This window comes from Salvelinus alpinus, chromosome 34 (assembly GCF_045679555.1).
Source record: "Salvelinus alpinus chromosome 34, SLU_Salpinus.1, whole genome shotgun sequence".
Taxonomy (NCBI): domain Eukaryota; kingdom Metazoa; phylum Chordata; class Actinopteri; order Salmoniformes; family Salmonidae; genus Salvelinus; species Salvelinus alpinus.
Genome location: NC_092119.1, coordinates 5,720,886 through 5,733,679, shown reverse-complemented (window position 1 = coordinate 5,733,679; position 12,794 = coordinate 5,720,886). Strand labels below are relative to the sequence as shown.

Below are 12,794 nucleotides of genomic sequence, written 5' to 3'. Positions count from 1 at the left end.
GTGTGTGTGTGTGTGTGTGTGTGTCTCCACTGAATAGGGACTGTGCTCTGCCGTGATGTGTGTGTGTGTGTGTGTGTGTGTGTGTGTGTGTGTGTGTGTGTGTGTGTGTGTGTGTGTGTGTGTGTGTGTGTGTGTGTGTGTGTGTGTGTGTGTGTGTGTGTGTGTGTGTGTCTCCACTGAATAGGGACTGTGCTCTGCCGTGATGTGTGTGTGTGTGTGTGTGTGTGTGTGTGTGTGTGTGTGTGTGTGTGTGTGTGTGTGTGTGTGTGTGTGTGTGTGTGTCTCCACTGAATAGGGACTGTGCTCTGCCGTGATGTGTGTGTGTGTGTGTGTGTGTGTGTGTGTGTGTGTGTGTGTGTGTGTGGAGCAGCTTCACTGTGATGTGAGAGGAGGTGAAGGCAGGGATCACAACAGCATCCCCATGTCTAGAGGAGAGAGGCAGGGTTTCTGACTCCTGGTGCTCTGTGATTGGGTGGCTATGAGGAGAGAGGCATGGTTTCTGACTCCTGGTGTGCTGTGATTGGGTGGCTATGAGGAGCGAGGCAGGGTTTCTGACTCCTGGTGTGCTGTGATTGGTTGGCTATGAGGAGCGAGGCAGGGTTTCTGACTCCTGGTGTGCTGTGATTGGTTGGCTATGAGGAGAGAGGCAGGGTTTCTGACTCCTGGTGTGCTGTGATTGGGTGGCTATGAGGAGAGAGGCAGGGTTTCTGACTCCTGATGTGCTGTGATTGGGTGGCTATGAGGAGAGAGGCAGGGTTTCTGACTCCTGATGTGCTGTGATTGGGTGGCTATGAGGAGAGAGGCAGGGTTTCTGACTCCTGGTGTGCTGTGATTGGGTGGCTATGAGGAGCGAGGCAGGGTTTCTGACTCCAGGTGTGCTGTGATTGGGTGGCTATGAGGAGAGAGGCAGGGGGATAGGCAGGGTCTGCCTTGGTCTTGCCATTTTGTGGTCATATTGTGATGGTTTGGCAGCCAGGTTCCTGATGTGTTGTGATGGTTTGGCAGCCAGGTTCCTGATGTGTTGTGATGGTTTGGCAGCCAACATTCTAATGTGTTGTGATGGTTTGGATGCCAACATTCTAATGTGTTGTGATGGTTTGGCAGCCAACATTCTAATGTGTTGTGATGGTTTGGCAGCCAACATTCTAATGTGTTGTGATGGTTTGGCTGCCAACATTCTAATGTGTTGTGATGGTTTGGCAGCCAACATTCTAATGTGTTGTGATGGTTTGGCAGCCAACATTCTAATGTGTTGTGATGGTTTGGATGCCAACATTCTAATGTGTTGTGATGGTTTGGCAGCCAACATTCTAATGTGTTGTGATGGTTTGGCAGCCAACATTCTAATGTGTTGTGATGGTTTGGCAGCCAACATTCTAATGTGTTGTGATGGTTTGGATGCCAACATTCTAATGTGTTGTGATGGTTTGGCAGCCAACATTCTAATGTGTTGTGATGGTTTGGATGCCAACATTCTAATGTGTTGTGATGGATTGGCAGCCAAACCGGAGGGAGGATACGGTGTTATGTGTATAACCGGTACCGCTACAGTAGTGTTGGAGGGAGGATACGGTGTTATGTGTATAACCGGTACCGTTACAGTAGTGTTGGAGGGAGAATACGGTGTTATTTGTATAACCGGTACCGTTACAGTAGTGTTGGAGGGAGGATACGGTGTTATGTGTATAACCGGTACCGTTACAGTAGTGTTGGGGGGAGGATACGGTGTTATGTGTATAACCGGTACCGTTACAGTAGTGTTGGAGGGAGAATACGGTGTTATTTGTATAACCGGTACCGTTACAGTAGTGTTGGAGGGAGGATACGGTGTTATGTGTATAACCGGTACCGTTACAGTAGTGTTGGAGGGAGGATACGGTGTTATGTGTATAACCGGTACCGTTACAGTAGTGTTGGAGGGAGAATACGGTGTTATTTGTATAACCGGTACCGTTACAGTAGTGTTGGAGGGAGGATACGGTGTTATTTGTATAACCGGTACCGTTACAGTAGTGTTGGAGGGAGGATACGGTGTTATGTGTATAACCGGTACCGTTACAGTAGTGTTGGAGGGAGGACACGGTGTTATGTGTATAACCGGTACCGTTACAGTAGTGTTGGAGGGAGGATACGGTGTTATGTGTATAACCGGTACCGTTACAGTAGTGTTGGAGGGAGAATACGGTGTTATTTGTATAACCGGTACCGTTACAGTAGTGTTGGAGGGTGGATATGGTGTTATGTGTATAACCGGTACCGTTACAGTAGTGTTGGAGGGAGGATACGGTGTTATGTGTATAACCGGTACCGTTACAGTAGTGTTGGAGGGAGGATACGGTGTTATGTGTATAACCGGTACCGTTACAGTAGTGTTGGAGGGAGGATACGGTGCTATGTGTATAACCGGTACCGTTACAGTAGTGTTGGAGGGAGGATACGGTGTTATGTGTATAACCGGTACCGTTACAGTAGTGTTGGAGGGAGGATACGGTGTTATGTGTATAACCGGTACCGTTACAGTAGTGTTGGAGGGAGGATACGGTGCTATGTGTATAACCGGTACCGTTACAGTAGTGTTGGAGGGAGGATACGGTGTTATGTGTATAACCGGTACCGTTACAGTAGTGTTGGAGGGAGGATACGGTGCTATGTGTATACCCGGTACCGTTACAGTAGTGTTGGAGGGAGGATACGGTGTTATGTGTATAACCGGTACCATTACAGTAGTGTTGGAGATGGATACGGTGTTATGTGTATAACCGGTACCGTTACAGTAGTGTTGGAGGGAGGATACGGTGTCATGTGTATAACCGGTACCGTTACAGTAGTGTTGGAGGGAGGACACGGTGTTATGTGTATAACCAGTAGTGTTGGAGGGAGGATACGGTGTTATGTGTATAACCGGTACCGTTACAGTAGTGTTGGAGGGAGGACACGGTGCTATGTGTATAACCAGTAGTGTTGGAGGGAGGATACGGTGTTATGTGTATAACCGGTACCGTTACAGTAGTGTTGGAGGGAGGATACGGTGTTATGTGTATAACCGGTACCGTTACAGTAGTGTTGGAGGGAGGATACGGTGCTATGTGTATAACCGGTACCGTTACAGTAGTGTTGGAGGGAGGATACGGTGTTATGTGTATAACCGGTATCGGTACAGTAGTGTTGGAGGGAGGATACGGTGCTATGTGTATAACCGGTACCGTTACAGTAGTGTTGGAGTGAGGATACGGTGTTATGTGTATAACCGGTACCGTTACAGTAGTGTTGGAGGGAGGATACGGTGTTATGTGTATAACCGGTACCGTTACAGTAGTGTTGGAGGGAAGATACGGTGCTATGTGTATAACCGGTACCGTTACAGTAGTGTTGGAGGGAGGATACGGTGTTATGTGTATAACCGGTACCGTTACAGTAGTGTTGGAGGGAGGATACGGTGCTATGTGTATAACCGGTACCGTTACAGTAGTGTTGGAGGGAGGATACGGTGCTATGTGTATAACCGGTACCGTTACAGTAGTGTTGGAGGGAGGATACGGTGTTATGTGTATAACCGGTACCGTTACAGTAGTGTTGGAGGGAGGATACGGTGCTATATGTATACCCGGTACCGTTACAGTAGTGTTGGAGGGAGGATACGGTGTTATGTGTATAACCGGTACCATTACAGTAGTGTTGGAGATGGATACGGTGTTATGTGTATAACCGGTACCGTTACAGTAGTGTTGGAGGGAGGATACGGTGTCATGTGTATAACCGGTACCGTTACAGTAGTGTTGGAGGGAGGACACGGTGTTATGTGTATAACCAGTAGTGTTGGAGGGAGGATACGGTGTTATGTGTATAACCGGTACCGTTACAGTAGTGTTGGAGGGAGGATACGGTGTTATGTGTATAACCGGTACCGTTACAGTAGTGTTGGAGGGAGGACACGGTGCTATGTGTATAACCGGTACCGTTACAGTAGTGTTGGATGGAGGATACGGTGTTATGTGTATAACCGGTACCGTTACAGTAGTGTTGGAGGGAGGATACGGTGCTATGTGTATAACCGGTACCGTTACAGTAGTGTTGGAGGGAGGATACGGTGTTATGTGTATAACCGGTACCGTTACAGTAGTGTTGGAGGGAGGATACGGTGTTATGTGTATAACCGGTACCGTTACAGTAGTGTTGGAGGGAGGATACGGTGCTATGTGTATAACCGGTACCGTTACAGTAGTGTTGGAGGGAGGATACGGTGCTATGTGTATAACCGGTACCGTTACAGTAGTGTTGGAGGGAGGATACGGTGCTATGTGTATAACCGGTACCGTTACAGTAGTGTTGGAGGGAGGATACGGTGTTATGTGTATAACCGGTACCGTTACAGTAGTGTTGGAGGGAGGATACGGTGTTATGTGTATAACCGGTAGTGTTGGAGGGAGGATACGGTGCTATGTGTATAACCGGTACCGTTACAGTAGTGTTGGAGGGAGGATACGGTGTGTTATGTGTATAACCGGTACCGTTACAGTAGTGTTGGAGGGAGGATATGGGGGCAGGGTGGCTAAGAGGATTGTGGGCTAAAACAATGTTGTAACCGTGCCAGGGTGTGCCAGGGTGTGCCAGGGGGTGCCAGGGCGTGCCAGGGGGTGCCAGGGGGTGGCAGGGAGTGCCAGGGGGTGCCAGGGGGTTAGCAGGTCCAACTGGGTCCTGAAATTTCCTGATGGTGTGGAGCTCAGGGTCACACACATGCATTTATGCACACACACACACACGCACACACACGGCTATGTCGGCACATACAGAATGCTCTCTGCAGATATAACTTAATATGTATGACAAAGTCTCATGAAAGAATACCGCTCTTCTCAACACATAGGTGATGCTCATCTAGTATATCTATGTCTTTCTGATGTGGATCTTCATTGCCTCAAGCCAGTGAATCCCAAACATTTAGTCTATCAAGGACACAGCTACGTTTTATATTATTTTTTGTCCTTGAAAGACTAAATGTTTCACCGGTTTGAGGAAACATAGATCCACATGAGATAGAAAGGCTTGGGACAATATAGATCCACATGAGATAGAAAGGCTTGGGGAAATATAGATCCACATGAGATAGAAAGGCTTGATGAAGATTGAGGAAGTAGACTGAGTAGTGAGTAGAGAGTGACTATAGATTGAGGAAGTAGACTGAGTAGTGAGTAGAGAGTGACTGTAGACTGAGTAGTGAGTAGAGAGTGACTATAGATTGAGGAAGTAGACTGAGTAGTGAGTAGAGAGTGACTGTAGACTGAGTAGTGAGTAGAGAGTGACTGTAGATTGAGAAAGTAGACTGAGTAGTGAGTAGAGAGTGACTGTAGACTGAGTAGTGAGTAGAGAGTGACTGTAGACTGAGTAGTGAGTAGAGAGTGACTGTAGACTGAGTAGTGAGTAGAGAGTGACTGTAGACTGAGTAGTGAGTAGAGAGTGACTGTAGACTGAGTAGTGAGTAGAGAGTGACTGTAGACTGAGTAGTGAGTAGAGAGTGACTGTAGACTGAGTGGAGCTACTCTAGATTACAGTGTGTGGCCCAAGAGACACCCTATTGCATTTGGGACGCACCCTGAATGATGAGCGCGGTCTCTGTGGTGCTGTCAGTCCTCAGCAGTTAACCTGGATATCGCATTCCCATACATACTAACTACATAACACACAGCCTTCACATACTAACTACATAACACACAGCCTTCACATACTAACTACATAACACACAGCCTTCACATACTAACTATATAACACACAGTCTTCACATACTAACTATATAACACACAGCCTTCACATACTAACTATATAAACACACAGCCTTCACATACTAACTATATAACACACAGCCATCACATACTAACTATATAACACACAGCCTTCACATACTAACTATATAACACACAGCCTTCACATACTAACTATATAAACACACAGCCTTCACATACTAACTATATAACACACAGCCATCACATACTAACTATATAACACACAGCCTTCACATACTAACTATATAAACACACAGCCTTCACATACTAACTATATAACACACAGCCATCACATACTAACTATATAACACACAGCCTTCACATACTAACTATATAACACACAGCCTTCACATACTAACTATATAAACACACAGCCTTCACATACTAACTATATAAACACACAGCCTTCACATACTAACTATATAAACACACAGCCTTCACATACTAACTATATAAACACACAGCCTTCACATACTAACTATATAATCACACAGCCTTCACATACTAACTATATAAACACACAGCCTTCACATACTAACTATATAACACACAGTCTTCACATACTAACTATATAAACACACAGTCTTCACATACTAACTATATAAACACACAGCCTTCACATACTAACTACATAACACACAGCCTTCACATACTAACTACATAAAACACAGCCTTCACATACTAACTACATAACACACAGCCTTCACATACTAACTACATAAAACACAGCCTTCACATACTAACTATATAACACACAGCCTTCACATACTAACTATATAAACACACAGCCTTCACATACTAACTATATAAACACACAGCCTTCACATACTAACTATATAAACACACAGCCTTCACATACTAACTATATAACACACAGTCTTCACATACTAACTATATAAACACACAGTCTTCACATACTAACTATATAAACACACAGCCTTCACATACTAACTATATAAACACACAGCCTTCACATACTAACTACATAACACACAGCCTTCACATACTAACTACATAACACACAGCCTTCACATACTAACTATATAACACACAGCCTTCACATACTAACTATATAACACACAGCCATCACATACTAACTATATAACACACAGCCTTCACATACTAACTATATAACACACAGCCTTCACATACTAACTATATAAACACACAGCCTTCACATACTAACTATATAAACACACAGCCTTCACATACTAACTATATAAACACACAGCCTTCACATACTAACTATATAAACACACAGCCTTCACATACTAACTATATAATCACACAGCCTTCACATACTAACTATATAAACACACAGCCTTCACATACTAACTATATAACACACAGTCTTCACATACTAACTATATAAACACACAGTCTTCACATACTAACTATATAAACACACAGCCTTCACATACTAACTATATAAACACACAGCCTTCACATACTAACTATATAACACACAGTCTTCACATACTAACTATATAAACACACAGTCTTCACATACTAACTATATAAACACACAGCCTTCACATACTAACTATATAAACACACAGCCTTCACATACTAACTACATAACACACAGCCTTCACATACTAACTACATAACACACAGCCTTCACATACTAACTATATAACACACAGCCTTCACATACTAACTATATAACACACAGCCATCACATACTAACTATATAACACACAGCCTTCACATACTAACTATATAACACACAGCCTTCACATACTAACTATATAAACACACAGCCTTCACATACTAACTATATAAACACACAGCCTTCACATACTAACTATATAAACACACAGCCTTCACATACTAACTATATAAACACACAGCCTTCACATACTAACTATATAATCACACAGCCTTCACATACTAACTATATAAACACACAGCCTTCACATACTAACTATATAACACACAGTCTTCACATACTAACTATATAAACACACAGTCTTCACATACTAACTATATAAACACACAGCCTTCACATACTAACTATATAAACACACAGCCTTCACATACTAACTACATAACACACAGCCTTCACATACTAACTACATAAAACACAGCCTTCACATACTAACTATATAACACACAGCCTTCACATACTAACTACATAAAACACAGCCTTCACATACTAACTATATAACACACAGCCTTCACATACTAACTATATAAACACACAGCCTTCACATACTAACTATATAAACACACAGCCTTCACATACTAACTATATAAACACACAGCCTTCACATACTAACTATATAACACACAGTCTTCACATACTAACTATATAAACACACAGTCTTCACATACTAACTATATAAACACACAGTCTTCACATACTAACTATATAAACACACAGCCTTCACATACTAACTATATAAACACACAGCCTTCACATACTAACTACATAACACACAGCCTTCACATACTAACTACATAACACACAGCCTTCACATACTAACTATATAACACACAGCCTTCACATACTAACTATATAACACAGAGCCTTCACATACTAACTATATAACACAGAGCCTTCACATACTAACTATATAACACACAGCCTTCACATACTAACTATATAAACACACAGCCTTCACATACTAACTATATAACACAGAGCCTTCACATACTAACTATATAAACACACAGCCTTCACATACTAACTATATAACACACAGCCTTCACATACTAACTATATAACACACAGCCTTCACATACTAACTATATAAACACACAGCCTTCACATACTAACTATATAACACACAGCCTTCACATACTAACTATATAACACACAGCCTTCACATACTAACTATATAACACACAGCCTTCACATACTAACTATATAAACACACAGCCTTCACATACTAACTATATAACACACAGCCTTCACATACTAACTATATAACACACAGCCTTCACATACTAACTATATAAACACACAGCCTTCACATACTAACTATATAACACACAGCCTTCACATACTAACTATATAACACAGAGCCTTCACATACTAACTATATAACACACAGCCTTCACATACTAACTATATAAACACACAGCCTTCACATACTAACTATATAACACAGAGCCTTCACATACTAACTATATAAACACACAGCCTTCACATACTAACTATATAACACACAGCCTTCACATACTAACTATATAACACACAGCCTTCACATACTAACTATATAAACACACAGCCTTCACATACTAACTATATAACACACAGCCTTCACATACTAACTATATAACACACAGCCTTCACATACTAACTATATAACACACAGCCTTCACATACTAACTATATAAACACACAGCCTTCACATACTAACTATATAACACACAGCCTTCACATACTAACTATATAACACACAGCCTTCACATACTAACTATATAACACACAGCCTTCACATACTAACTATATAAACACACAGCCTTCACATACTAACTATATAACACACAGCCTTCACATACTAACTATATAACACACAGCCTTCACATACTAACTATATAAACACACAGCCTTCACATACTAACTATATAACACACAGCCTTCACATACTAACTATATAACACACAGCCTTCACATACTAACTATATAAACACACAGCCTTCACATACTAACTATATAACACACAGCCTTCACATACTAACTATATAACACACAGCCTTCACATACTAACTATATAACACACAGCCTTCACATACACATTTAATGCCTAGTATAAACATGTATAATGCCTCGTTGTAATACTCTTTTGGTGCCTTATAACATTCGCTATAAGATAATAATGAACCTGCCACAGCTACTACACAGCGTTTAACTTCTACAGACATGATCGTTGAGAACAGCACGCAACTCACAGCCTCACGCACATCCAAAGTCTGGTAGAGAATTGAGAGCATAGCCCGGCGTTAATGGACTGGTACCCATTGTAGTGTTACACTACATAACACACTGGAAATGTGTATGTTTGAGAACACGGTGAGAAGAGAATATTATTCACACGCACACATTGATTCAATCTCCCCACTACAGCCAAATGCGCAGGAAACCCGAAACACGTTCATTGGCTACCGCATTGAAGCCTAAAACCAGAGCACATTTAATGAGCGTCTATGAAGTTTGAATGCGACCGTCTGACCAACAGCAAGCATGTCAAGGTAATTCCAGAACCCATTGCTTCAACACTCTGCTTAGCCCGCAGCCTTGTAGAACACGGGTTGTCGGGAAATATGTAGGCTACAGCCTATGCATTTACATCAGTTTGGCAAGCATCCCTCATCCACAAAATAAAAAGCGCAATACTTCACAGTCATTCCATTGAAATGGAGTCAAAGCTGTACATGTCTGGTTCATCAGAAGAATATAGATGGATGAGAATATCGTTCACACACACATATTGATTCAATTACCCACCACCACCACAGCCAAATACATCACGTTGCATCCCTCATCCATTAAATAGCCTGACCAGCCATTCCAGTCAATTAGTCAGAAGTGTTGTACTCACCAATACGAGCCAGCTGGAGGAAGAAAAGCCAAACGAAGGCCATTCTGGATGGTGACGTTAATTTGAACTGTAGGAATCCTGATTGTGGTTGGAGTTTTACTTGATGAATGCCTCCCCCCCGCACGCGATGTTGAAATTGGCACCGGATAATGATGTATGTTTTGTAAAGAACACCGCTCCGTGTTGTTCCGTGAAGAGTCTCTCAGTACATAGACGCCAGATTCCAAAGCATGGTTTGTAAAAACGTGATAATGAAATACATCCTTTGAAAAACTCAAAACTTTTGACAGATATAAAAAGATATGGGCTGCAGACAGTGTGCAAAGTCTAGAGATGTCAGGAATATGCTACATTAAACGTTCTCTACACATACACTGGAATAACCGTAATTATTCCACAATAAAAGTAAATTGTCTCTTGGTCAAACTTTGTGTCTATACGGAGCTATAATTATTTCCCCTTACGTCGATTTGATTCGTTGGTCCTGTTTTCCGTTTGGGTTCTCTTCCGCTGCTTCGTCGCTCAGTCGATCAATGTCTGTCCACCACCTGCGCACCGAGTGTGAGAAATCGCGACCGAGTCCAATCACAGACACTACACTCCGTGCCCTGTCAGCAGTAGCCCAAATGCCGGCAGATGGCGATATTGAGTCGTTTCAACTTACCGTCCAAAGGCATTGTATGCAGCCTAGCGTTCCCCAGTGGATCTGTTAGTACATATAACATTCTCCAGTCAGGCTACAAAGGCCTTGATTTCCTCCTTAACTCAATTTAATTGCGAGAAGGCAGAATAAAACTGGGAAAATATGCTAACTTTATGAAACATCCTTTTACAGCACCATGCTAGAGAGGCTAATGTTTCTTCCTGATGTTCGGCCCACATTCATCCAGGAGGTAAACAACAGACTGCAGCAACCTGACTGGCTGAACTTGATACACAACATCCTAGGTATTAGCCACTCTAACATGGTGTGAAGCGGGGTTTTACGAGAGCATAGCCGGCTGCGTACATTGGACTGTAAGATAAAACAACTCAACGTCGCCATCTGCCTGCGTTGTGGGATACCTCAACAGCTCGAGACGACGTGGTGCGGTGATGATGCCCTGTTGGTTCAGCATCCTCATGGAGCCTAGTTATATTCAATATGAGAAAGTTCACAATGTATAATTATATATTATATCCACAAGACATGAGGCTAATTAGGGAATATATTTAGGCTATTTGAATATGTGCTGTTTTTTATTATAGCCTATCTATATGAAATATATTGTAGGTGAGCTGTGCTGCTTACTTCAGTGGTCGTTCCTCAGTATGAAGAGAGCATGTTTGGAATTCAAACATGTGGTACTTTGTCGCTCGATGAGCACATTTGAAGTGTACCATTTGGTGTTTTCGGTTAAAATGGGACAGATGTGACTGTAAAAATGGGACAGATCTAACTGTTAAAATGGGACAGACCTAACTGTTAAACTGGGACAGACCTAACTGTTAAAATGGGACAGACCTAACTGTTAAAATGGGACAGACCTAACTGTTAAAATGGGACAGACCTAACTGTTAAAATGGGACAGACCTAACTGTTAAAATGGGACAGACCTAACTGTAAAAATGGGACAGACCTAACTGTTAAATTGGGACAAATGTAACTGTTAAACTGGGACAAATGTAACTGTTAAACTGGGACAGACCTAGCTGTTAAACTGGGACAGACCTAGCTGTTAAACTGGGACAGACCTAGCTGTTAAACTGGGACAGACATAGCTGTTAAACTGGGACAGACCTAGCTGTTAAACTGCGACAGACATAGCTGTTAAACTGGGACAGATCTAACTGTTAAACTGGGACAGATCTAACTGTTAAACTGGGACAGATCTAACTGTTAAACTGGGACAGACCTAACTGTTAAAATGGGACAGACCTAACTGTTAAAATGGGACAGACCTAACTGTTAAACTGGGACAGACCTAACTGTTAAAATGGGACAGATCTAACTGTTAAACTGGGACAGACCTAACTGTTAAACTGGGACAGACCCAACTGTTAAACTGGGACAGACCTAACTGTTAAACTGGGACAGACCCAACTGTTAAACTGGGACAGACCTAACTGTTAAACTGGGACAGACCTAACTGTTAAACTGGGACAGACCTAACTGTTAAACTGGGACAGACCTAACTGTTAAACTGGGACAGATCTAACTGTTAAAATGGGACAGACCTAACTGTTAAACTGGGACAGACCTAACTGTTAAACTGGCACAGATCTAACTGTTAAACTGGGACAGACCTAACTGTTAAACTGGGACAGACCTAACTGTTAAAATGGGACAGACCTAACTGTTAAACTGGGACAGACCTAACTGTTAAACTGGGACAGACCTAACTGTTAAACTGGGACAGATCTAACTGTTAAACTGGGACAGACCTAACTGTTAAACTGGGACAGACCTAACTGTTAAACTGGGACA

The 12,794-nt window shown here is 42.2% G+C and overlaps 1 protein-coding gene across 1 annotated transcript in view; it reads right to left on the bottom strand.

Annotated features, from left to right (window-relative positions):
• gfra4a (GDNF family receptor alpha 4a) overlaps positions 1-10,898 on the bottom strand; it is a 432,301-nt gene extending 421,403 nt beyond the window's left edge. Inside the window, exon 1 of the mRNA XM_071382381.1 lies at positions 10,328-10,898. Within this exon, the coding sequence (XP_071238482.1) occupies positions 10,328-10,370 (43 nt within the window). The 5' untranslated portion in view covers positions 10,371-10,898. The remainder of the gene's footprint in view (positions 1-10,327) is intronic.
• Between the last annotated feature and the right edge of the window lie 1,896 nt (positions 10,899-12,794).